Source organism: Mastigoproctus giganteus, chromosome 4 (genome assembly GCF_048544385.1).
Source record: "Mastigoproctus giganteus isolate SK-2022 chromosome 4, ASM4854438v1, whole genome shotgun sequence".
In the NCBI taxonomy this organism is placed as follows: Eukaryota; Metazoa; Arthropoda; class Arachnida; order Uropygi; family Thelyphonidae; genus Mastigoproctus; species Mastigoproctus giganteus.
Window position 1 is genome coordinate 201,740,205 of NC_143578.1, and position 27,554 is coordinate 201,767,758.

The following is a 27,554-nucleotide window of genomic DNA, read 5'->3' on the forward strand; positions in this document are numbered from 1 at the left end:
TTCAGGATATTAATTCTTTATTTTTGTCCTAGAAAAATATACATTTTTATTGTGACTCTTCATTTTTCGATGACGAATTTGATGTCTGATTTCTTCGTTTATCAGGATATTCTGGCTTCCTTAAATATTTACTTCAGATGTGGTTTGCTGTAAGAGAAAAACGCAAAATGGTCATTTAAGAAAATTAATTGGTAAGTATTTAAACATTACTCAGTTTAAATTATCACTTAAATATTATTAGTAATAGTAGAAGTAAATAATGTACTAAAGCAAGCTTATACAGCATCCGCCAGAAAAAAAAACAATCCCATTTCATCTATCCATCCACTCCAATTTGTTATCTAGTTCTTCGTTGAATTTATCAAGCTATCCATTTTCACAACAACAGATGAAAGTTTGTTTCAGCAATCAACCACCCGCTAGATAAAGGCAAACTTTCGTACACTACTGCAATCATCCTTCGTCAATTTGAATTTATCTCCCCTCATGTGCGTAGTCTGAGCAAGAAGAAAAAGAAGAATCCCATCATCATTGCGTTTGTTCAAGCCATCACATCGCAGGTGCCTAGACGCTGCAATTTGTAGAACTTCAGGCTTTCTTGGTAAGCGCACCCATTTGTTCTCCTCAGTAATGTCGTTGCCTTTCTCTATACTGATTCCAGCAGCTCTACATCGTTACTAAAATGATGCCGCGAGACTTGTATGGAGTATTCAAGATGTGGCCTGATCATTGCCTTATGGGATAATCTCTTTCTTATCCCTACTAGCGAAATTCTTGTATATCATTGACAAAACCCGATGAGCTATCCTAGAAGCCTGTATGTATTTCTCAGAGAACTTCATATCCGACTGCACAATTACCCTCAGGTCTTTTTCATTTTCCACAAACTTGAGTGTAGTATCACACAGTTGATACGTTAGTCTAGGGTTACTGCTACCCACACATGCAATACTTTGCATTTTTCAATGTTAAACTTCAGTTGCCATTTCTCAGCCTATCTGCCTAACTTTTCTAGATCCTGTTGCAGTAGCATACTGTCATTATTGTCATTAACCACCCTGCCACACCTGGTTTCATCTGTAAACTTGGACATTAAGCCTGATATGCCTTCATCAATATCATTGATAAATATAGAAAAAACACCGAACCCTGAGGGATTCCACTAAAATTAGTCCAAGAAGAGCAATGTCCATTGATTACCACTCTCTTCTCTCCTCTCTTCTCGTCCCACTCAACCATCCCTTCATCCATAGCAGCAACTTTCCCTTAATACCATACTGCTCCAATTTGTACAGCAGTCTTTTGATAATATTCCAGCATCCCCGTGCCTAAAGAATTCCTGATGTGTGAATGTAGATGCAAAATACACATTCAGTTTGTCAATGTTATCAGCAGTGGAACCATCGATATCAAGTGGACCAATTTTATTCATCCTCTCCCGTCTAGTGTTTACATAAGTAAAGCAGTCTTTGCTGCTTTTCTTTGTCCTTCACCAAAGATTTATGGTATCTGCCTTTGCTTGCCTAACCTAAAGTATATTAAACTAAATAAAAGGTATATTAAATTTAAAAATATTAAAATAAAGCATTTAGAATGAATGGTTAGGACTGACGCCAAGTATAACGGGGAACTACTTGCTGAGTTTCGAAATGAGATGAAGGTAATGTTGAATTTTGAAAAGGATCAACACAAGCGAATTCGGGACCTCTAAATGCATAAAATATACTTAATACATATATTTTTACATTTTATGCATTTGAATTTACATTCACGTTTTATGCATTTATTTTTATCTTATTCTTTAAAATGTGAAGTATAAATTCCCCTGTCATAGATATGGAGTGAATATTTCTTTAGAGGTGGATGTTGCTAGGTTTCTGAGCGATAACTCTTTTCTGTTTCTTAGTGGAATGACATCAAAACTTGCGGGTAGAATATTTCATGCACCTTATTAATGGAGGTTTGCTTTTAGTATTTTTAAAAATCATCTTATATAACTCTCCCACAGTTAGCAATTTATGTGGAAATTTGATCCCGCTATCCTGTTTTCTGTTGTTTCAGACTCCAGAGTCTGATGTGCACCTTGGCACCCTAAAATAATTATTAAACCTATACCTGTGGATTTCTTATGTTCATAACAAAAAATGTTTCTGATTTGTAATATCTGAAATACGTAAAACGCATTATTACTATTTGTTTCAAGTATTTTACAATTATTTTAAAATATTTTACAGTACGATGCCGTTTACTCCCATATAATAAAGAGAGCTATATGAATTCGCAAGATAAATATTGTCTCAGTGAAGGGGACATTGGGCGAAAACGGTTGTGTGTTGTAAAGTTTGGACACTACTGACTCAGAATAATAACGTCGTGTTATAGCACAGACGTTTTATTAGTGTGGACATCTTTTCTTAGTATCCATATTAAGAAAACGTCTTGCCGAGACAAAACGCCTTGAGAAAATGCTGAGACAAAATGCCTTGCTGAGAAGTTCAATGTTTCTTATAATATAAAAATGAAATAAGAAAGCGTTTTCAACTTACCAATCGGGGACATTGTTGAGAGAATCACAAGTGTAACTGTACAGATTGAAAGCTGATCCATAACCACAGTTCAACAGACGAGGCTTCTGATTGACGCACACAAATAACTTGGTACAGTCAGGATGGGGATAGCGAGGGAATGGATAGAATTTGGAAGCAGGACCTGCGATCTTGTCTGGACATTTAAACCCAACAATAGCTGCAAAACAAATTAGTGAACTATTAGATTTATATCAACTATATGCAGCTATCAACTCGTATACTGAACGATGAGAGAAAATTGATCTAAAGATCTGAAATATTTTAATAACTGTATTCATACATCCGGTTGTAGTTCATACTCTTGACTTGGGTCTAAGTTGTACACGAATTAGAGATAAAAATTGGTAGACTGCATTAAGTGTTTTTAATAGGAAAACCTGGCTGTCACTGAAAGATCACTTAAAATAATTTTAACGTGTCAGAACCACTTGTTATCACCGTTATTACATCAAGGAATATTAGAAGAATCTGTAACTTCTCTTACCTTCACTGTCACATCCGGGAACTTCATCTGGCCATGTGCAGGAATGTGTGTCGTGAAGATAAGCCAATCCTTCTTCGCAAGCAGTCACATTCGATTCTCCCCATGCACATTTGTGGTAGTGTGTGCAGCTGTCTGTTGGGAAGATTCCCCACTGCCAGGGACAGTTCGGCGAACTGATGGGAGGTTCTAATGAAATGAATAGAAAGTCGAGAAGTATTTAAGAGAGCTGGAAAAACAATTCATACTTTTAAAGTGATCAGCTAAGCTGATTTTGTGAAAATATATTACAGTAAAATTCAGTAAATGCTCTGTGACCCGATTCGGATTTCCTAGCGGTGATCAATAGATTTTCTGTCCATGGACAACAAGAACGCCCCTTCACAAGGTCAAGTGATACTTTATGAAACTGCCTTGTTATCAGTAGATAACGAGGTGCATGCAAAGGATCTTTATGGAATAAGGTTATAAATTCCATTACATATTCCACATCGCAAGCATCACCTCTTTATGGAGTATTCCGCATCTCTTTATACAGTATTTGAATAGGCCAAGTACGTGTTGATGAATTCAGCCCTGTTTAAAATGGCAAATGAGAACTGATGCGTAGATGCGTGTAAAGTAAAAAATAGTCCTGTCTCATGAAAACAAAAGACAGGATCTGCTCTCGATGCCCCATACATTCCTCCCGTCTGTAGGAGAATGGGAGGGATATATCCAGTGCCTGATCCAGTGTTCGTTGATATCGTATTATTGTATTAAATTCATTAATGATAATTAAATTTCTTAATGGGATTATTAATTTAAGCTTATTGAATAAAATTTTCTCAGGATGTTAGAAAATAGAGCATCCCTTAAGATTAAAGTGTTTTTTTTTTTTTTTTTTATGATTTCTGTTCAATACGACAAAAAAGTGCATCTTTTTTCGCGTTGCTTCTGCATATATAATATGAAATGATAATAAAGGGAGAAAGAGAAAAAAGAAAGATAAAAAGAGTAAAAATAGTTAATAGATAGAAGAGAGGGGGAAAAAGTGGATTTAGTATAATATATATAAATTTAATAAAAAAGAATATAGCCGTAATACATTTATTCTTAATTTAAAAAAAAATCCAAAATATATTGACCTACAGCAGATTTGTTATTATTATTTTATTTATTTATTATTATTTTTTGTGTGGTTGGCTTATTGTATCCTAAAAATATGTGAAATATGTGATATTTCACATACTTGCCATCCATATAAATCATCTCTCCCTTCTTCTTCTGTTTACTTTAGTTTATATTAATATTAATCAAAATCTTTAACTAAATTTTATTTTCTACTTATTTGTTTATTTCTTTATTTTTCTACTAATTTATTTATTTTTCTACTTATTTATTTATCGGCATGTATCATAAATAGAGACATGATATTGCCATTATTGCTTGCAATTCCGACTGTTGACACCTAAGGACGATGCCGGGGTTGTGATTTATACGCCACTGTCCCTTCTTGGTTAAATGTATTTTACGGCTATATTCCTTCTTTCTTTCTTGATTAAATTTGTGTATAGTACTAAATCCACCTTTTTCTCTTTCTCTTTTATATCTATTAGTAATTTATACTCTTTTTACCTTTCTGTATTTTCTCTCCTTTTATTATTTCTTTATTATTATTATATTTTCCTTGCATTACTGGATTTAGTGTTTGCTATATTGGATAGCATTTGCCTACTTTATTGCTTCTTCTTTTTCTTTTTATATATTATATTTAGCCCAGAGACTGTGATTTTCTGAAGTATACTGTTTTTAAGCACACAAAGTGTCTTTAAATGAAAGAATATGACATCTACGACTAGTCCTTAAAATCCATAGAGATTCGTTACGCGTAATAGGAATCTGTCTTGATGTGCAATATATACCATATTAGTAGAATGATTTAAGGCTATTTCGTGCTTCCGATTATGACAGTCCTGCAGCATTAGAAATTTAATCAGCATAAAAATGATACTTTTTAGTAGAAAACATTTAAAGTTTCCTAAAAATTGCAGCTTAACTGAAAACTCTAACATTTTAAATTACTGTATAATTTGAACTTATCGTCGGCTATACAAAATCGTATGTGTTTTCATTTTTTAGTGTTTATTAAAAATTGTTTTTAAGAACTGTATATTTATATAATTAAAAATAATGACGGTTCAACAAGCGAAAGAGTTTTCTACACCAGGCTTTTCTCATCCAAGAAATAAGAATACAGCTGAACCCAGAAACTGTTGATTTTTCTGAACACAAACTTACTAAAAAAATTGTAAAATTAATACAGTTTTTTTTTTTTTTTTTTTTTTTTGTATCCTACAGTTACCATAAATTTCTAAGTGTGGGACACAAACAGTGCAGGTCCCGTTCAGTGTTACTGTGAATGTGGGTCGGGTGCAGGTCTAATAGAATGGACCACCAGAAGACTCTAAATCAAGTTGTAGTTTATATATGTAAAAGTAGACTAGTTATCGCTGAAAACCCCCGTTGCTTCCTAATGGGAGGATAATATGGTCACGTCCAAGTGCAGTTATATTGCGAGTGAGTCAGTTTTGATTCTGAAAGGTAGTTCGTGCACAAACAAGTTTGTTCCGATGTTTGGAATAATCTTTGAAATTGGAGAGACTGGTGGTGCTATTTGAATGAGAAATTAATTTTGTGCCCTTCATTCCTTTTGTTCTCCCTTTGTTCCTTTTCATATTTGTATTAAATCTGGACTTAAGGTTTGAAATATACCTTGGGAGAAAACTGTTGAAAAATCTAAACTTTATGAATGCAAGATCTTCGTACTATCAAAGAGGAAGGAATACTTTCCTATTCTACTGCGTTAATGCAGTTTTCAAAATTTATGAGTTGATTGCCTTATATTTGTACTTCATTGTGAGTTTATTGTTGCGCACCTAAACTAGATTTGAACAGAATCGGATCACAGCATTATTTTTCCTTTCCAGAAAAGGAAGAAATGTGATGTTATCTATGGTGCTGTTGTTCGTTGGTTGTATTGAATAAACAAGGAAATAAAGAAGCCGGTTCCATTTTTAGATCCAGAATGGTATAAACTTGATGGTCGTGAAACAGGTTTAGAGAATAAGAAATAAAATTGACTTTTGGTAACAAATAAGTCGGAAACATTTATCGGATCTTCTGCCTTCAGTGTGACCTTACTCACGTAGTTCCGTACGCAAGCCCAAGATTGTTCCAACGTTTGGATTTATCAACCAATAAAATAAATACTAATAAGCAGAAGAAAAACTGCCCTCCTCCACACTTCATGACTGGACAGTTAAAATCATCTATTAATGTGATATAACTACTAAAATCCCATAAATTTGGCATCCTCTGGAGCATGGTACTTTCCATATTTTTGAAGGTTGTGTATATAGCCTAATTATTTAGGCGTAAATCGTTATTTTTATTAGGCAATACAGTAGCTGTGATCATTATAATCTCCATAGAACGGTACTCGTTAGCATTAAGCCAAAATGTTGAATAAATTGATCCGGTATGGTTCGTGCAATTGTTCATAAATAGTGCGATATGATTTCAGCAATGGAATTGCCTTATAAACTAAATGCATACATTGTATTATTTATTCGTATTATATTATGAACTAGTATGAATAATTTTGTACGTTTTGAATACACACAGTCTAGGAAATGCGTAAAACAGAAAAAAAATCGGTGTTACGAAAATACAGCACTAATAGAACACAGTGCATAAATTTGGCACCTTCGATGCTGATTTAAGTCGGCCAGCCGATTTTCCCCCTCTGCCTTTGTATGATTAACTACCCTCGGAGAAATATTCAAAACGTTACAGAGCCTCTGCTGTAATATTTCTATAAGAACAAGTAGGTACAGCTCAGAAATAAATGATGTATAACTGTTGTGGTGTGCTTAAAAATAGTTGAACGTACAGTATAATAGGAAATTATGATAAAGTTTAAGTACTGTATATTCATAAGTTTTACCAGAACTAATTTCTGGATAATTGTTAAATAAGACTTTCTGTGCCTTATATTAAACTGCAGCCTAGATATTATTTTCATGTCACACTTCTGATAGTAATAAATAATTTTAATATTTATTTATTCTTTATTTTTCCTTCTTCGTGTCTTCTCGATTTTCTTTTTATGTGCTTGCAAATTCGTATATATTATTAAACGAGTTTATATTTTTAATATGAGGTTGTTGCCCTATTATGTATATATTTTAATATAAAATAAACAAAATATATTAGTACCTACATGCACAAAATATCGTGAGTGAGAGTTAACGAACTGTTTCCGAGATTGTAGCTGTTTCTTACTGGTCAAGTGATACCAGTGACAAATTCCTTAGAAGAGAGAAAGAGCCGTGTACTAGCAGAAAATATCCGCTTTTATTTTATTATTTTTTTATATATCCCTACATTATAGGAAGTTTAGAAAGTACTCTGACGATAGTAAATCTGCTGAATTTCCAGAAAAATGTAGCCCAGTTACTCCGTCTGGGGATTAGGTTGATGCCCTCCCCAGAAGATGACCTTAGTTGCCTTGAAACAAACAACAACAGTAAATTCAAGGAACGGGTTTCTGCAACATCTGTAGCTTCATACTCAAAACAGACGACTAGGAAAGAAAGGAACTGCTCTTTTAAAAAGATTCAAATGTACCAACTAGACCGTTAACGACTGCTATTTTTTTTTCTTATCGGAAAGAATTTTCTAGCCTGACCTCTCTTGAGCAACGACACCAGCAGAGTTCTTTGGCCAAATGCTGCATTCATATGCCCTTGTATTTATTCACAGTTACGTCTACGAATCATTTGAAAAGTAAGGTAACAGATGTTTTCGAAGAGAAACCGTGCAATAAGATTAAGTAAAAGCACATAATATAAGCTTTTAATAATGCGAAGTGTGCTTTTATTATTTTCAGTAAAGAATTTATGCAAAGTAAAAATGCCAAAATGGATTATAAGGTAGGTGAATGGTTAAACAGTTTAAATTGAACAAAAGAAAAAAAAAAAAAAGGCTTGAGACAGTTACAGACTATCGCGACACTTATTTATAATCAGAGAATTATCAGCATATATATAACAAAACCATTGATGGGGTAAGGATGGCGAAAGCTGAGTACAAGAAATTACTAGCAAAGAGAACTAAGAATGGAGACAAGGATTTCAACTCGTTCAGAAAATAAGAGGATGTATTAAAGAGGCACCTTTCTTAATCGAAGTGGAAGAATCATAGAAGGCGGAGAAAAAGTTGTATTAGAGTTCAGTAGGTACTTTGCGATGGTATTTTCAGTTGAAAGACCATTCAAACCACTGGGGAACAGTAACGAGGAATCATTTTGCTGTTGAATGACATAACGATCCTTGAAAAGTATATCAGAAATGCTACTGAAGCTGAGGGAAAGTAAGGCGCTAGGCAGTATACATCTTGTTATATAAAAAGCTGCATTTGAATGCATCGGCCTGTTGAAAATGTTAAGAGATCATCATTTAGTCTAGAGGGCGACCTACTTGGGCTGTAAAGGGGCGATGGGCAACATTAGACCAGTGAGTTTGACTTCACTGGTGGGTAACATCACCGACTCTGAGGTTAAGGATATGATACAGGACCATATCGATAGGAATGGTATCCTTAATGGATCACAGCATAAATTCGTGAGTGAGAAGTCTTATCTAGCCAATCCGGTTTATTATGAAGAAACAGTAAAACAGTTGGATGCAAGAAACAATTTCGACATTATTTACATTGACTCTAGTTCGACAGTGTAAAGATTTTGATATGGTTCTCCATGAAAGGCTATTATATACTTGTGAACCTGAATAGTTGGGATTATTGGTATGGTCCTTCGTCGGATCAGAAATAGACCTTTATTTTTCGGCACAACAGTAATAAAGTCCAAGAAAAAATTTTACTTTGTTGTTCTTGGAATAAATATAACAGCAGCAACACCCAATTAGCAGCTGATAGCAAAATCCATCCATTCCCTAGTGCACGCCATGATGGTGCACTGCTCAGACACTTCTTACCCACTACAGGAACAGGCGAGAAATTTTAAGTGTTGAAAAAAATGTTGACCTCCTCTTCACTAAAATAGAGAAAAAAATTTTTGCTAATAATTATGTTGAAGTTTGATAATTCGTCACAGTGATGCCTGATTTTTTCGGATAAAATAGGAAATCTCCCTGTTTAAAAAAAAAAAATTATGAATTCGTAAATTAGTTTTATAATATTATAAAACAACCTGTTTATTCTTAAAGAATATCGCCATAAATTTAACGACAGAATACACAAAACTGATTCGATGGTAGTTAAAGTCGTCGTTGGCAGTTTCCTTCTACTTACCTATCTCGGTTCTGTCTCCACAGTCGATTCGCCAGAAATAGTTGCAGAATTCGAAGATGGGATTATGTTCATCAAACACTAGGCCATTGGGACATTTCTCGTGGGTGAACGTGCCGTTTTCACACTTGTAATACTGATCACACGCTTTGGGATGCGGGTATGCGTACACTCCCCATTCTGGACAGTTATTGACTGGCTCGTGAAGTACAGGCGGTACTGGCCCTATTTGAGGAGCACCTGCGGGAATTCGTTAGACATTGAATAATTAACGTTAACAAGTATCTATATTTTCGATATTTCGATTCAATAACAAGTATCAATATCGATACCAATATTTTAAATAAATGATCAATAGCTTACTGCCAATAATAATAGCCTAATAATAGCTTACTGCTGTCTAGGGGATGGTTCTTGCCCCCTGGGGCAGCAGTAAGATTTAATAAATAAATTAATAATAACAATATTTTAAGCCTAATGTTAACAAGTACCTTGTTGAAAATAATACAATAAAAAGCATATAATAATTACCTATCGTATGATTTTTGTTGTATTATGTGCTTTTTTTATATATTTATTTGCCTTTTTGTAAAGAATCTAACTTACAAAACTATTAATGCTTGTACCATATACCATAATGTTTTAAACTGCAGCGTTGTTATGATTCTGAACTGAAAATTAAAAATCAATATAAGTAAAGACTTATCACAAAAAAACTCCTAGTAGTAACTTTTTACCTACTGAGGTTTATCGAATTTTTTTTTACAAAGTAATCTAAAAAATGTTTATTTTATGTAAAAAAAAAAAAAAGTCCAAGATCACTTTAACTTATCCAAATCACCTTTCGAGTATGAGATACTGAAAAGGTGGCCACTCTACTCGAGAAGAAAAAGTCGGACTAATGATAAATGTTGGAAAGGTTGTAGCCTTCCAATTCACATTCCTCTTTTCTTCAGAAACTTTTCTCAAAATGAATTCAGGACAGCAGCGCTAGTTCTTTTCAAAAGATATTCCGAAACGGTGCACGAACGTAGCCGAGTAGTCAGACAGGAGGGTTCGGCGCTTTGAGTGAACCACGGTTCAAACCTGCATAACTGGTAAATACGGTTAATGATTGTAAATTTTTCTGGCCTAGTAATTGTTCCAGAGTATAAACAAGAACATAATGTTCAGTACTTCCATGCGCTGTCAGCAATTTAGACATAGCGTGTCATCAGAGATCCATATCGTTGTTTTGAGTTGCAAGGATCTGCAATTCAGTAGCTCAGTGAATGCTTTGTTAAGACACGTCACGTTTTGTCGTGCTTTCTGTATGAGACCAATGCAGAATTAAGTGATTATAGCAGCTTCATGAGTATAGTTTAGTTTTAAATTTAAAAATAGTACCTATCATAATAATAATAGGTAATGATTTTTGAAACTATAAAGTGTCTCACAACAGAAGCGAAACTACAATTTCTGGGCTTCTGCCAAATGCAAAACGGACCCGCTCGCTCTTTAACACCTGGTCCATATCCACCCTTAGAACCCCCGACCCTTCGGGCCCGAGCTGTCGAAATGTACTATTTCTTGTGTGGGGATGCTCCTGAACGTTAGTTCAACTCCGCGGTGGTGCACTGTTATGATACAGAACTGTGTAAAATAGCCAGAAATTAGAGTAGTGGTGTGTTTGTGCAGTGTGTGTTATTTAGTTGTTAATTCCTTGGCTCTTTGCTACCAGGAAGGCCGCTTCCCAGTACCTTTTCACGCTACGAGGAGGCCGACCACGTGCTGGGCTACCGAATAGGACTAATGAGATCCAGCATTCACAGGCCCCACGGTGAAGATATGGTAGTTTCGCCACTGTTTCACAAATCAGCACGCAAGTTGCCGCCACTTTCTTATATTAGGAGCCGCCACCAGAGTATCGTATAGAAGTGCTAATGGTTGCATTGATCTCATGTGAAAACATTGCACTTTATTATTTTTTAAACTATAAATCGTATTTTTTATAGACAAAAGGCAATTCCCCTGGTGGAGGCAAGTTTGAAATGAGGTGGGGGGGGTTTCTGTCCTTCTGGATTTTCCTGGATTTTTTTATTTTTTTAAACAATAAAATCAGCCTTAAAGAATCCGCGGTTGTCTGCAGCCCGCGATTACCTGACTAATTATCATCGCGATTACCATGATTAGCTGACTAATTAAAAATATTAAATTCAAAAAATAATGCTTAGAACAAAATTGAAAATCAATGAAACAACTTTCATTAAAGAAACAGTTTTTTTTTTTTTTTTTTTTTTGGAAAATAAAACTGTAAAAGAGAGTTTAAATGAGCAAGCCGCGACCGGCGTAATTTGTGAGGCCCTTTAGGGCTTTGGAAAACAGTTTTATTTCTATGCAGAGATGTTTTCCGATAAATAAGATTGCATATATTGCGCATTTGTTAAATGAAACAAATATCAGTGAATAAATAAATAAATTTTTTGTTTATGCTCCTGGACGACTAAACGGTCAGAGGAGTTCACAAGATAGACAGAATACACGGGTTTGAACGCCGGTCACTCAAGGCACGTGTACTTATGCAACCGCGCGCCTGACCACTTGGCTACGGGTATGCAGTATCGTGTTTTGTTCTGTTGTGTGTCTCTGGCTTCTTGGCTGCAGGCCCCTAGTGGAACCGTACGTTGCCCGCCACTACCACTGCCACAAATAGCCAGTGCAGTACAGTAAACTCGATTTAAGGAAATAACGGACAACCACTGAGCCAGACTTTTCGTTCGTACTAAACCCAGTGACGTAAATACTTGAGTGTGGTGGCATTTACCATCATTTTAAATATTTGAAAACATTTTAACCAACAAAGTAATTTTAACTCACTGCTACTGATGAGGAGGCTAGTCTTGCTTTTATGTATCATTACTGTACAGTATAAGATAATCAGATGGAAAAACTAAAGTACCATATGAAGTATTTTTGTTCTCTTTTATGACTATATAGGTAATTTGTTGCTGAAATGCCGTACGTAAGCTGTGTTTATAATTCCTGCTGTGATGAAGCAACTGCACGCAAGACCAAATTCATGTGTCCTGCGCCCTTTAAAAGGTTCACATAGAGAGTGCAAGGGAATAAATTGCCTCATCATTACCTCACATCAGTCTGTTGAGAGTGGCAGATATCAGTAGAGTGTCGTCAAAATCTCCTCGAGAGTCTCAAGAGCTATGGAAACATCTTGAGAGCTCTTCAGATTGAATAAACTTCAGAGGTTTCAACTGCTGCTATACAAGATGACAAAATTTCAAGTTCTTCTACTCCATATACCTGGTAAGTGCAGCCAGATACAGTATAGTAATATTTAATATTTTTTTTATTTCATAGAACAGCACTTTTTTTTTATTTCTTCGGGGAATGTATGTATTTCGTTCGGGTTTATCGGACAGTCGGATTTAGCTCATAAGTTTTACTCCCATATAGTCCGGGAAATCGAAATTTTACTGTATAATTTTAAAAAATAGCAAAAAAAAAAAAGTATAATTTGAAACATGAAAATAGAAAGTGCCATATCCTCAGGGTACATGATCCAAAACTGGAGTACAACTTTTAAACTCTTAAAAGATAATTTTCCTTGCTGTGCGACCTACGAGTCATATAGATCTGTGCTGTCTACCAAAAAAATATATATAAATAATAAAATAAAATAAATAAATAAAAAAATTCCAATATGCCGACGCTTAATTGCCTGAATTGCCTTGATGCTAATCCAAAACAACCTAAGCCCAAGCAAGCTCAAAGTAATTTTTGTTCTGTTCTCTTAATGATTAAATATCTCGTTCAATATAAATAACAAGAAAAACAGTTTATCCAGTCAATTTACTGAGAATTACAGCTATAATATTTTCGGTTATTATGCCTTTCCAAACCTGTTGAGTGAGTTTATTTAGCGATTATTCAGCTGCAAAAATACGACATGAAGTACTACTCTCTCGATTACAAATTACACTTGATATTGATAACCTCATTATTTCTTTGAAAGTGCTCAAAATAAAAATCAGGAATGAATAAAAAATCCTCACTTATTTTTTTATTTATAAATTTATTTAAAAGTAAAGAAATTAAATTTTAAAAAATAATTTGTCTTATTTGTTTCGGTCATAGCTTTTTAGTCACTTTTGTTGAACTAATGAACGGAGATTAGTTGGTTGAAGCAGTCACTTATGGCGCTCCAGTCGTTTGAAAATATTCCTAGAGGCGCCTCCGTAGCCAGGTGGGAAGGAGCAGCAGTGCGTAGCACACGCTTCTTGATTAGACCGGGGTTCGAGCCCGTCACCACCAAATACGGAGGATGCGGAAAGGTCAGGAATGACCACCGCATATCCCGGAGCAATATGGCCTTAGTTGCTAATGCTCCTAAAAAAAAAAAAAACCAGCCCAAATATTCCTAGAATTTTTCTCACTCTGCTGTTCGTTATACACTAAGGATACTTTCACTTGTTTGATGACAAATACCATTGATTGATTGTGCTTCAGTCTTTTTGTTTTAAATTAACGAAAGCAAAGGCATACTTGAACGATTGTTAGAATTGATACAAGTGAAAATTCGTAAAATTTGAAAAATCCAAACACTTTTAATGATGGAATAGTGTTCCTGAAAAATTCAAGGATTTCGTCTCAAACTGAATACAGGTATACGCGCTATGTAACAAAAATTTGAGACTAAGGAAAGACAAAAATAATTTAGAGATGAACGAATGAAGGAAATATTTGTTATCATATAGAGAACTCTACAGTATGGGCAAGCAGGTTTGTATAATAATAGGCCTAGAAAAATCTTAGACCTGGGAAAACTAAGCATGCCTAAGAGACTTTTAATTTGGGATTCCCCTGAAGAGTTGCTGGCACAGCTTAATAAGATTTTTTTTAAATTTTTTATTTAATTATGTGCATCGACAAAACAAGGAACTTTACTATTTAAGCTTCTAGAAATGATCTGAAAACAATTTCAGCCGTGTCATATGTGCAGAATGATGGACCGTCACTTGCAACTTAAGTCCCCTACTGTGACATGATGGCTTAATTTTTAAGAATTTCAAATTAAGGAAACCTCTGAACAGAAATGAGATAACGCTTATGATAACCTTCTTAAACCTATAATCCAATATTTCACATGCATACGCCATAGCAGATGTAAATATGCATTTGTACAACAGGGCCTTTCCCTTTATCCCCCAATCCTTTCTGATTATCCGACTCATTTTAGCATATAAAATTTTAACTATTTTTCCAAATGCCATATATGGGGGGAAAAAACGTCATTTTATCATCAAGAATTAGCTTAGATACCTGAACGTGGGGAAAGAAAAGATCATTATATTATCACTTTATAGTGGAATACCTTTTCCCGCTTATTGTACCCTTGGCAACTTTACTTTCAAGTTGCTGGCAGTTGTTTTAAGTTTATGCAATTTTCGGCCATTAACATATGAGTATATTATCCAGTACGACTGTAGGCCTCTCTGTTTGCAATCTTGAGTTTATTGATATAAATATTAATCCATTTACAAATCAGTGTATGATTAGACTTTAGTTTTTGTACTTATATTAAAAGTTATGGTTTAAGATATTCAGAACCTACTCTACTATTAATATCCGGACATTCTTCCCGTTGATAGTTCCTACCCAAGAACCATGCATCAGACACAATTATAAATATGCTCGTAGGTCTTCGAGGAGACAGTAGTACGATTGTGAATGCAAGATGGCGCAATCGATGAAGTTAACAGGCTTCCAGCGCAGAATAATAATAGGGCGCCACATAAGCATTACGGCCTCTATGCGGCATTTCAATGGCACTGAAGTTTCCTAGGTGGACAATTGCTGATGTGATCTTCATATCGAGGCGGACTGATGCTGAAACCTTCATGATACGACCTGGAAAACCTCCGAAGTTGACAGAACGTGACAGGAGAGCCCTGCAAAGAACAATCCACTGGAAAGCCCGTCGACTTTGTCGCAGCACACACATAGGCCCTCAGTGAGACGATTGAAACACGTGTCAGAACCACTACAGTGTGCATGATGCTGCATAATATGGGTAGCCACGGTCGTGCGGCAGTCCACAAGCCACTAATCACTCCAAACTAATGTCAGACTCCCGTCTAACTTGGTGTAAGTCCCACCGTTCTTGGACCGTAAACCATTGGAAAGTTTTGCGCTGGCGCGATGAGTCACTGCACATGGTCTACTAATCTGACGGTTGTACTCGGAAAAAGTTACCTGCCGGACTGTATCGTCCCGACAGTAAAATTTGGTGGAAGGCATGATGGTCTCAAGCTGATTTTAATGGTCTGGCCTAGGATCACTGGTTATTTTGGACAAAACTATGAATGCTGAGGATCTATGTAGACAATAATGCGTTAACGACATCGTGGCAGCATGCCGGGGAAGATCGAAATCTGTATGAAGGCTCCACACTAAGTGGGAAACATGATCATCGAAAAGTTGAACTGGCCAGTCAGGGCCCTGACCTCTCTCTTATAGAGAACCTCTGGAATGAACTGCATCTTTGGGTGCATGTGAGGAAATACCCTAAAAAACAGAGCTGAACTGGTCGCCCGCCGCTTTGAAGACCGAGGAAAACATCGGAGGACATTTACAAAAAAAATGGTGAAGAGTGTTAGACGGAGACTAGAGGCTGTCATAAAGACTAATAAAGGTTTCAGCATACTTTCTCAGTTTTTCTGCAGATAAAGGTTACTTGTAGATACGTAGGTTTCAATATTAATAAGCATTGCGTATATAAAATCTTTAATGAATTTTGGCTTACATAGCCAAAATTCATTAAAATTCGTTTGGCTATGTAAGCAAGATTTAGTTTACGTTAAGGATTTTTCTCTAATTGCAAAATATTGTTTGCTTTTTTTTCTATTTTAAATTCTGCATTTGTTTGCAAAATCGATTCGTGTTCAAATCATTTCTTATTTTGAAGACGAACCATTTTATCCCTGAAGTATTGGATAATTCAGATAGATGAAAGTGAAATGTGAATTTTTCTTTTTCGCCACCGAAAACTCAGTTATACCACAATTGTAGTTATGTTTTTTTTTTTTTTTTTAATTCTTAATGTAGTGTTCATTAAAATAGCGGTTCCCAAAAATGACAAATTGCTAGCTGATGTATTTGATTTGTGCAAATAAAAACAACATTTGTGTTGAGGATTCCTCCCTACTCATTAATCTATTTCCAGTATTGACGTATGTACGCATGAATCATTTACTTCCAAATAGTGATTTAAATATTTAAAGTTTTGAGTATTCAGTATTATTTGGATGCGGGCACGCGGTATTCAATATTCATGGTTTTTAGCAAATTGGCACTTGCAGTTTACGAATACAGTATTTATCTTTTTATTTTTTATACTCTTTTTATATGCTAATAATAATGATTATCGTTATAGATTAAACATTTACTTTGCTCTCGTAAATTCTAATATACTAATATACTTTGCTCTCGTAAATTCTTTATTGAATTATTTAATGAATAATATCTTAAGAAATTAGGTTATTTTTAAGATATAGAGTTTTAGGCGCATCAGCGACCGATGCCATATTGCTGCTGTTGTTGTTTGTTTGTTTGGTTTTTAGGAGCATTAGCAACTAAGGCCATATTGCTCCGGGGGGGGGGGATATGCGGTGGTCATTCCCTGACCTTTCCGCATCCTCCGTATTTGGTGGTCACGGGCTCGAACCCGGTCTAATCAAGAAGCGTGTGCTACACACTGCTGCTCCTGCCCACCTGGCTTTGGAGGCGCCCATACCATATTGCACTGTATACGTCTGTAAATTGCGCCCGTTCTGAGGTCGATTTGCCGTTTCTAGACGAAAAAGCCGAGTTTCCGCAAGAAAAACCATGCTACCCTCTCCTCAGACCACTAACTCATCACTTTGTGAAAAAAAAGCCCATCAAATTTCCTCACGTCATTGATGGGATTCGACCCGATCCTTTTATACTCGGTATGGGAGAGGACGTGATTGTAACATGTGCGCTACACACGAGGGTTTAAGATAAGTACCCAGGCAAATAAGGGCATGAATTATTAGTAATCTTGCTTGTATAGTATTCTTGTTCGGTTTACATACGCGTGGAAAGAAATATCCTCACACCTCTATCTGAGACTGGCTAACTATAACTATAGGAGAAAGCTTTTATAGAGAATTCATTCGACTGAATTGTCTGTTAAGTTACAGAAACGAAACGCATTTACGAGGGCTACAGCTGCCCAATTAAAGGTGCCTAGTTGCAGGAGATCCTCTTGCATACCCTCTCCTTAACTCTAGGCGCCTCCGTAGCCAGGTGGGAAAGAGCAGCAGTGCGTAGCACAGCTTCTTGATTTAGACCGGAGCTCGAGCCCGTCACCACCAAATACGGAGGATGCGGAAAGGTCAGGGAATGACCACCGCATATCCCGGAGCAATATGGCCTTAGTTGCTAATGCTCCTAAAAACCAAATAACAACAACCTTAGCTCTAACCAAATGAAAGAAATTTGGAACGATCAAGATAAAAATTATTAAAATGCTTTATATCGTATTGTAAACAGTCTTGTATTATAACTTTTTCGCAAAGTATTGCTAGTGAAATAAAAAAATGCAAAATTAAAACAATTATTTATCTTATAATTTGTACACAGCAGAATAATTCTACAAAGTGTGCCACAGAGACAAATCAGTACAGTTCAGTCAGCTAAAGATTTCTGTATTTGATAATTTTATAACCATTTATAATTTTTTTATAATTATTTATCTTATGCATAATACAGTGCGCAGCATAATAATATGCATAGCGCACACATCATAATAATTCTACAAAGTGTGACCACAGAAACCAATCAATAGAGTCCAGTCAGCTAAAGATTAGGCTGCGTCAGGGTAAAGTTTGTTGAATGAGGGATTCGTCAGACTAAACATATATTGTACATTGAAGAAGTGAATCTGCAAATTGTGAGTGTAATATCACATCCACATAACAAAATATAAAAGAATACACTGTTTCAAACGGTATTAGTGTTAAGCGTGAAGAGTTTTGCATGAAGGATAGGCCATTAACCGGATTCTATCAGGAATATTAATAAGATTCATGGAACAAGTTTTCACCAAAATTGGGTCGATAGGTTTAGAGTAAGGTCGAAAGAAATCCATTAATTAAAAGGCCCTGCTATGAATAATTCTGCTACTTGAAGTCAAGCTACCTGAAAGAAATGAGTAAGGAATGAAATATTTTTCCTACATATTTATGGCTTTTCGAATCTAGTGGAATCCAATGTGTGAGACCATGCCAAGTCCAAGTAGGACGCTGGAACAAACATTGCTCGTCGTAATTAGATTTCGTGTACGAAACAACAGCCCCAATTCAAGGCACATATGGTGGCTGTTGATACATATGCAAATGTAAGTTGATTTTAAATTTAACAATCACTCGAGTTGTTTTAAGTTTTAATAAATGAATGTGTTATACGTGGAACTAGTTTATTGTATTACAAACTGGTTCCCTGGGATTGCAAGGTGACTGCAAGGTTACACAATAGAGACCTACTAACTTACGGAAGTCGTATTTTTTCTACTCCCCCCCCCCCATGATAAAACGTCCTGAAGGAGGACTGGTTTGTTTTACCGAGGTCAAAAGTGGGTCACCCTAAGCAAACCAGAATTAAACGAGAATTCGAGACGCTGTGGAAATAAGAAAAATGTACTCGGGTACTTACGCTGAGCTATTTAGGAAACCGGCTTGGTCAAATGTTTCATCGAAAGTTACACACAAGGAAACAGTTTCCGTTATTTTCAATTTATCTGCTCGTTTGTTATAAATTTGCTACTTGAATAACTTAGGTTTGTTTCTGTCTAAAATAACATTAACTCATTCTTTTAAAGATTACTGTAGATTTTCATTGTGCAATGCGTAAATTGTAGCTCGCCCTTTAGTGGACTCATTAGATCAAAAAGCGTTTGTAATGAGTCCGTCGGTTCAGTTCGTGTACTGTTCAACGCCCAGTCATGAGTTGCATGAGTTTCCTGTCTGGATTAATGACGTTTATGTCTATTGCAATAACAATACCGGGGTGAATGTCTTACTTTTAGGTAAGAAATTCATAAATCATATAGACAATTATCTATCAATAATTCATACAAATGAATAGCAAACAATGCATGATTCATATCAGGCAATGGTAATTAAGAGAATGGAGGCTTGAGTGCCCCCTGCACAACCCCCAAAAAAAGCAAAAAAGCCAAAAGCAAAGAAGCAAAGCAAAAAAGCAAAGTGGGCGTTTCTTTCGCACTGTAGCTAAGTTAGTTGAGCAAGAGTTGCGTGGTTTTTTCCCCATTGAACCTTTAGTTTTTCGTACACAAAACCGATCATAAGATACGCCCAATTTATAAAAATGATTTAGAAATGTTCTTGTAGTTTTAGTTGCCTCGTGGATTATTTTAAACAACCCTAATGAATCCATTTGAAGAGGGAACACTAATAGATATGAGGAATTATTTAAATTGAAGTAGAATATTCCTAAGCGTTAGAAAGTTTCGAAATAGTTCTTTTCCTGTATACTGAAAAATTTGTATTCATTTTTTTTTTTTTTTAATTCTAAAGTAGTTTCAATGCCAAAACTATTATTTTGCTTAGTGGGGTTAATAAGCCATATAAAAAAAAAAAAATCCAGCTAAGGCAAACATACATTTGTCCAGCTTAGAACGCTTTTATCACTGAGCTTTTGTAAATAATATTTGGTTTAATGTTAAATACATTGCGAAAAACCACCGCAACTCACGCGCAGCTGATTTTATGTTTATTTTTATTGGAATTCCTCATTTCTCGACCTGAACAGTACCTTGATTGGCTGCTTGCGCAAAAATATTGTTATGCCCTTCGAGGATTATTTTTGTTAGAATTTAAATATTGCTTTTACAGAATTAGGCTAAATGTCTTTTCATATAAGAAACCTCATTTTTTCCAGAAAACATAAAACAATTTTCTCTGTTTTTTTTTTAAGTGCTGTACATATTTTTAGTGATATCTTTTTTTTTTTTTTTTTAGTTTACGCGCACTCTTGTGTTTTAAAGGTTTGAGATTGATTCTGTGTATTTAAATATGGTTTTAGATTAATATAGTAAAGTTTGAACTCAAAAATTTAATGAAAATGTTGAAATTAAATTTCAGTAACATGCCCTTAGATTCATGAAGACAGGAAGTAGATAAAAGGGGTTAGCAGTCCACATATGATTCGTACTATCTGCTGTCATCAACAGATAGATTTTTAACACGCGTTAGTTATTATCTGAATAGTAGTAGTAGTAGTAAGGGCATAATTAGGGATCGTTAGCCACTTTGATTCCCAATCCTAGATTTACATTTCTTTAAACTGCCCGAAATACGATTCGGTCCCCCCACCACATTGTTCGGATTCCATACGAATGGGAACAAAACTAAGTCTGAATGAATAAATCAAAATGTTCCGAACACCAACGGAGTCACAAATTCCAAATATGCCCCTAATATATGAGTATTGCCTCCACCCAGAGAAAATTAGAGAATTTTCTGCTTTTGATACCTTTTTTTTTTTTTGCATTTTGTCCGATTTAAGCGTTCCACTGATGTTAAATTATACTTGCTTCCTGGTGTTCCTCCTTCAGGAAACTTCTCTGTTTTATTGTGACTACATCACAAGTTTTTTCAGGTGGCTTGGAAAACATAAAAAGTGAAAACTTTGTTTTCACTTTTTATTAAATTGCTCTGTTTGACGAGACAGTAACAAATACTGAAATCGGAGCATCTTTTTATGTGAGTGAACGTGTATATATGTATTAAAATTATTTATTTTTTTCTTTTTTCGACATCATCTCAGCAGAACTGGAGTGCAGTTGTTATTTCAAAGATGTGATGGACGGTATTTTTAAGCCTAGATTGAAATTTGAAAAATTCTTTTTTCTTTTTCCCACAACTGATTATGTAGAGAAAGAATCACATCCTGATTATCATAAAATTTCCATTTCTTAATGTAAATGGAAAGTTTATGGTGTTCCTTCAATTTTGGAAACAAAAATCAGTGAGGACAGATCTAATGAATACCATTGGTATTTAATCAGTACACAGTTTTCACTTAACTGTACTTAATGCGAATAGATCTCTTCTCTGATTGATGCACTAAAAAACCGCAGATAAACCAACCACCAACCTCTCCTCAGGAGGGATCAAGAACATAGTTCCCTCAGCAATCAATTACCAATAGCCCCACTGTACTATCTGGGTTCGAATTCTGCAGGTTACACGTAATTTACAGACACAAGACACTGATGCCTTAAAAGGTTTCTGTTTCTTAAAAGGTTTTATAGACATTAATATCTCTCTCTCTCTCTCTCTCTCTCTTGAATTTTATTTTCTTTCCTTTTTTCCTCTACCCACCCATCCATCTTACTTCGTTCAGCTTATCCTATTTACTATCTCACTAAAATGGTTTCTGCACCTTTTTATCACTTCATTCTTGTTTACTGATAAATTCCCATTCTTTTTTTAATTGTTTTTTATTGTCTTTTATTTTTGGCTTCTTAATTAAGTTCTCCGGCAATTGGTTAATGATTTTTATATGGCCTTATTGACTTCGATTTGTCATTTTTAATTATTTTTTTATATTGTCGCTAATTTTTCTTGACTTCTACATGAATTCAGTTTTTGCCTCCCATCTCTTCTCTTGCTAAATACCAAATAGCGTAGGTTTTTATACGTAATCTAATACTGCGGTTTACTAACTTTTTTTAAAATTATATTCCATTTTTCGTCTGAATTTCCAGTCTTATTTTTTTATCTCCTATTAATTAAATAGATTTTTCAGTCCTAGTGCGTTTTACTCCTCATTCTATTATCTTTTGAATTTTAAAGGTTATATTTATTCTTTCCCTTGCTGCGCTCTTACCATTAAGTTGCTATTTCAAAATTCCCCGAACCACACCACGATGGTGATTGGTTTCTGAATCTACACCACTTTCCTCATCCAAAAGGTAAACCTGGCTAATGGTTAGTGACTATATCAATTGCAGTTGATACAGTCTGAAATTCTGTTTTTCTCTGAAGACATTCAACTGACTTCTGAGATCGTTTATATGGGACTAATGTTCCTCCTCTTATTAAAAAGTAGTTTAAACAATCCATTAAACGTTCTCATTAATCATTTATTTCCCACTCTCTGTGTCTCCTCCTCTTTCACCGATTTTTATTTTTTTGTAATTCTTTCTCTACTTCTGCATTAAAATCTCTCAACATTTCTTTACCTTTGATTTTGTCTACTCAGTGGGTACTCTCCAATTATTCGTTCTGCTGCTCCGAATCACTAAGAATAGCTGGAGCCGATAATAAGTCTATAGTTGCCTTGAACTTTGCTGAATTTAATTACACATGCTGACTAATATGTTATACTTGTATGCATCTTTCAGAGTGCTTTTTGGAGATGCAGCTTGATGAAAGTGGGTTTGTGAACTGTAGGCACGCACTTGCAGATTGAGAAGGACAGGAGATAACTGGATTACAAAGGCTGGTTAATCGTTAGTGTGCAGCTGTTTGATAAAATGATTTTTCAGATTATTTACAGTTTATCCAAGACTGCATTTCAATGGTATATGATTCTTTAAAAGTAAAATATGCAAAATACATTCGGCCGGTAGCCCCTGACATGTATGTATTTTTGTACGAGACCATAATGCATTAGTTACAACTGCACAGAATTGAAGGGAACACAGCCGTTTAGGACCCAAAATTACTGATTCTAAATGTAAACGTACTAAGATGTTCTTATTCGATATCTCTTATTTGTTGCTTCTTTTTTAACTCTTTTATTGCGTGAGTGAATCCTATTGAATAAAATTACAGATTTTATTAAATAAAATCGCGTTCACAATAAAAATTTCCTTTTCACATAGTCATTTCACAATCACGATTAACAGCTTCGTATTAATTACATTTTATGTGTAAATAATGTATCATAGAGTAAACCTGTTAGGGACGAATTAATAATCACCAAAGAAAATGACAGGAAAAATACCCTAAAATTAAATAATAATAATAATAATAATAATAATAACGTAATTAATGGCAAACTCAAAGCGGCAACTGAGAAGCAACTATTCCGGATCACGGAAGAATTCAGCAGTGATATTAGGATGGAATTTGGTCTAGACAAATGCAAGACCCATAGATTACTTCAGGGAAAATTAGTCGGCCGAAACTACCATCTGCACACTGGTAAAGAGATCGAAGCCATGACAGAGGGAGAAAGCTACAAATACCTGGGGGATGATGCAGGCTCAGCAGTTACAGCACAAGGAAATCAAGGCCTGCCTGAAGGAAAAATGCCGTCAGAGACTCAGAAGTCTGTTCAAAGCAAAACTGAACCGAGGGGAACACAGTTAAAGCCATAAACACCTATGCATTCCCAGTGCTAACATACTCTTTCGGAATCATAGATTGGACTAACACCGAGCTGGAGGATATCATGAGAAGGACAAGGACAATGATGACCAAGAGCCGCCAACACCACCCGAAGTCAGCCGTGGAGAGATTGACAATAGCTCGAAAACAGGGAGGAAGGGGGGGGGATAGACCTCATCGAGCAACAGAAGACAGCGATTGCTAACCTGAAGGATTACTTCCAGAAAAACATAGCAGTACTCTACCAGGCCATAAGGAAGTGACATACCCCACTAAGCGAGGAGTCCCCTCCCACCCAGACGGCACAAACGAAGCTAGAAAGATAGGCAAAGCAAACACTCGATGGTAGACACTACAATGACCTCCATCAAGATCACATAGATAAAATGACTTCCAATGCATGCCTTATGAGCAGGACGCTCTTCCCCGAGATGGAAGGATTCATGCTCGCCATCCAAGACCAGGTAATCAACACCAGGAACTATAGAAAATACATCGCCACGGAGCTCGGAGTGTCAGATGAAACATGTCGACGATGCCACCTGGCGTCAGAAACGATCCAAGACATCACCGCGGGATGCAGGGTGATCACCCAGACTGAGTACACTCATAGACACGACTGCATAGTCAGGATAATACATCAGAAGCCAGCAAGGAAATACAGTTGATCAAAGAAAGTGAACTGTATTACAAGTACAAACCCCAGGCAGTATTAGAAACTCCAACCCACAAGCTGTACTGGGACCGTGCCATAATAACGGATATGAGAACCCCACACAACAGACCGGACATAACCGTTGTGGACAAGAAGGAAAAGGCTACCTATCTGATTGACATAGCTGTACTCAACACTGGCAACCTGCAGAAAACCCATGGGGAAAAAATCAGGAAGTACACGAACCTAGAGATGTGGCATATGCAACAAGTAACGACCATCGCGATCATCGTGTCAACCGCAGGTATGGTGCCAAAGACCCTATATAACAGGGAGACCTATTGCCTAGCAGCAATAGGTCTCCCTGTTATATCCACAGGTGTTCAGTCGCAATCCTGAACACCTGTGGGACAGCCAGAGAGTTCCTCGACCAACAGTAACACCAGATTTAACAACCAACAGGTGTACTTGTTAGCAATACCAGTCACGAGGTGGAACCCCCAATCAGGGAGAAATAATATAAGAGCGATAATAATAAACTAGAGCTGAGCTTTTGTTTTTGTGTTCATTTTCATATACAGTCCTTAGGGCTGTTTAACTTACGAGGACTCTTTAAAAGTAGGATGAAAGATGTTTTAAGGGTGGAACTCCAAAAGTGAAACGTCTCATGAATAATGGTAAAATATTATTTCTGGGAGGGGGATTTTTGGTATTTTCCTAAGGCAAGACAGCTGTCCATATATTTCTGTATGAATAAAAGTTAGAAACAGAATGCCTAACCGTATTTCATACAGCGAATTTCTTCGAAAATGCCAATTGTTAAATCATAGATATTTGGTTACTACTCGATTACTCGCGAGTTTTTTTATTGTTATCATTTAAATTTCCTGTTATCAAATTATCATTCTGAGGCATGAATTTTTACAGTCTGTATTTCTCTGAGAGTTGCAATTTAAAGCGCCACTGTTTCACCATGTCTGAATTAATGTTAGTGACTTATAAAAGAGGAATGGACGAGTCGCTTCCACATCTTGTCTTATAAAGAGAAACGGTTGATCTGTTTTGTAAGTCACGATGGGGGGGGGGAATTTTTTTGCTAACAATTATCTCTCCTCGATCACGATAATTGTGTTGGGGTGAGGACTACTAAGTAGATATACTTTTCCCCTATTGTGCACTTGCCACTTAATGTCAGGTAGTCAGCACTGAACAGTTTTTAAGATCTGGTATTGACAAATAAATTAACCGCAAGCTCAGGACCGTATGTGTGTGTGCAGCAAATCCGCTCTCTCTGCAAGTTTATAATCATATTCTAATTTAAAACGTCTGTTCTTGGCGTGTTTTTTTTTTTTTTTTTTCGTTGCTATACACAGCATAACAAATATTATAACGAAGTAGTTTACATAGCTTAGCAATGATTATCAACCAGGTTTCAACACGTTTGAAATTAAGTACAAATCGTATACAGTATTTAGTGATCCGACAAAAACTTTCCCCAAAAATCACGGAAAACTCTCAATAAGTGTTAATTTAGAATTGTACAGAGAGCGTGTGTGTGTGTGTGTGTGTGTGTGAGAGAGAGAGAGAGAGAGAAAGAGGTCTCAAAGCTTTGAATGCATACTAGGGGAATTGGGCTAGGAGACTGCGCACCTGGGTGATATTTAAGTTAAATATATTACATAAGATGGCGCCACTATCGATTTAGAGATATACGGTATTATAAAAGTAAATGGTCATCTCAAATGAAGCCGTTTGAACATCGCATGTTTTTTTTTTATTTTTTTATCGTCATCCCATGCATTTTTCTTCTCTGCCACTAGTCTCATCCAGTTCGTCTTACACCTATTTAGGTCTAAGCTTCGAAGAATATCTCTTAGTTGGTATAAAAAGCTTCGCTTCTACGATTACTTCCCATTGCTAAACTATTTATATTCTGTTATTTAGTTAGCTATTTATTGGTGATTCACCAGTGAAAAAGCCCATCCAATAAGTATCAAAATGAGCGTCTGTGATCCCACATATTTAGTGTACAACGTTATCTGTGAACTTATGAAAATTTTTCGGCGACGTATCGTCCACCTCTTCACGACCACTCAGTTCAGAACTGCTATTCTAAAATGTCACGTGTCTATTTCTGATTATTGAAAAAATCACAAGACAAGTTTTTAAAAAAGGCACAGGATTCAAATTTTCAAAATGTTCCTTATACATTTGTTTTGTAATATCGATGTTAATTTTTTTTAAAAGAATAAGTCTTTGAAAATTTATGTCTTTAATAAATCATATTCAAATGCAATTGAGATAATTTTCGATTATCAGTGAAGAAAGTTCCGTTACTAATAGGGTTGTTTTCATTCAGCGCTAATTACTAAGGAAATGACACCAAACAGTTTCGATTAGCTTGAGGCAAGTGTCTGAGTTGCGTGTTCCTAGTTTAATATTACGAATAAAGAATCGTGGTAATAAACCGGCCCATCTGTGTTTTCTTTTCCTTTTTTTCTGTGGTGACTCTAAGAAAGCGTTTTTTTAATGGAAAGTAATAAAACCGGCGACCACTCTTAAACTTTTCGTGCCGTTTAGGGCGCCATATGGTATTGAAATACTTTCCTTGATTGTTCGATAACGTGCCAATTTGAATAGTTAATTTCGTGTTTACAGACTGTGAACGTTAAGAGGAAATCATGGTCGTATTTCGTTCGCTGTGTAGTCTAGGAAAAGCAAAACTGAATAATCTGATGTTAAAGCTATAGCGAGCATGCAAGAAGCTGTAAGAAAGACGTTAACATATGTTTTAGTTTAATTGCAAATAACGTGCAAAGTTCAAGAAGGCATAAACTCAGCTTATATTTATGCACACGACAGCTCTTAGGGAGTTACATTGTATTGCTTACTTACAGTTCGCTTGCAAAGCCAGCAGAAGTACCAATCCCAGAAATTGTTGCATCTTCTAACGAGTGTGCTGCTTCCTGTGCTACGTTCTTGCGCTCCTGTCAAAGGCACGAGGAAAACTGGAGTAATCACGTGGTACTTAGCCTTCT

General features: G+C 35.8%; 1 protein-coding gene across 1 annotated transcript; it reads right to left on the reverse strand.

The window, feature by feature from the left end:
• Positions 1-27,554, reverse strand: LOC150087327 (protein obstructor-E-like). The gene is made up of 5 exons (XM_090371993.1): positions 27,412-27,554; positions 9,424-9,660; positions 3,073-3,258; positions 2,547-2,745; positions 1-147 (listed from the first exon to the last, which is right to left on the reverse strand). The coding sequence occupies exons 1-5, from the start codon at positions 27,458-27,460 to the stop codon at positions 129-131; spliced, it is 690 nt and encodes a 229-aa protein (XP_090228119.1). The 5' UTR covers positions 27,461-27,554; the 3' UTR covers positions 1-128.

What these genes read in the sequence shown, in the direction of transcription:
- LOC150087327 (XM_090371993.1), bottom strand. Translation starts at nt 27,460, where the DNA reads ATGCAACAATTTCTGGGATTGGTACTTCTGCTGGCTTTGCAAGCGAAC. An exon ending in GCTGGCTTTGCAAGCGAACT is followed by an intron (nt 9,661 to 27,411) that starts GTAAGTAAGCAA and finishes GAATTCCCGCAG; the next exon opens with GTGCTCCTCAAATAGGGCCA. An exon ending in TCCCGGATGTGACAGTGAAG is followed by an intron (nt 2,746 to 3,072) that starts GTAAGAGAAGTT and finishes TTTGTTTTGCAG; the next exon opens with CTATTGTTGGGTTTAAATGT.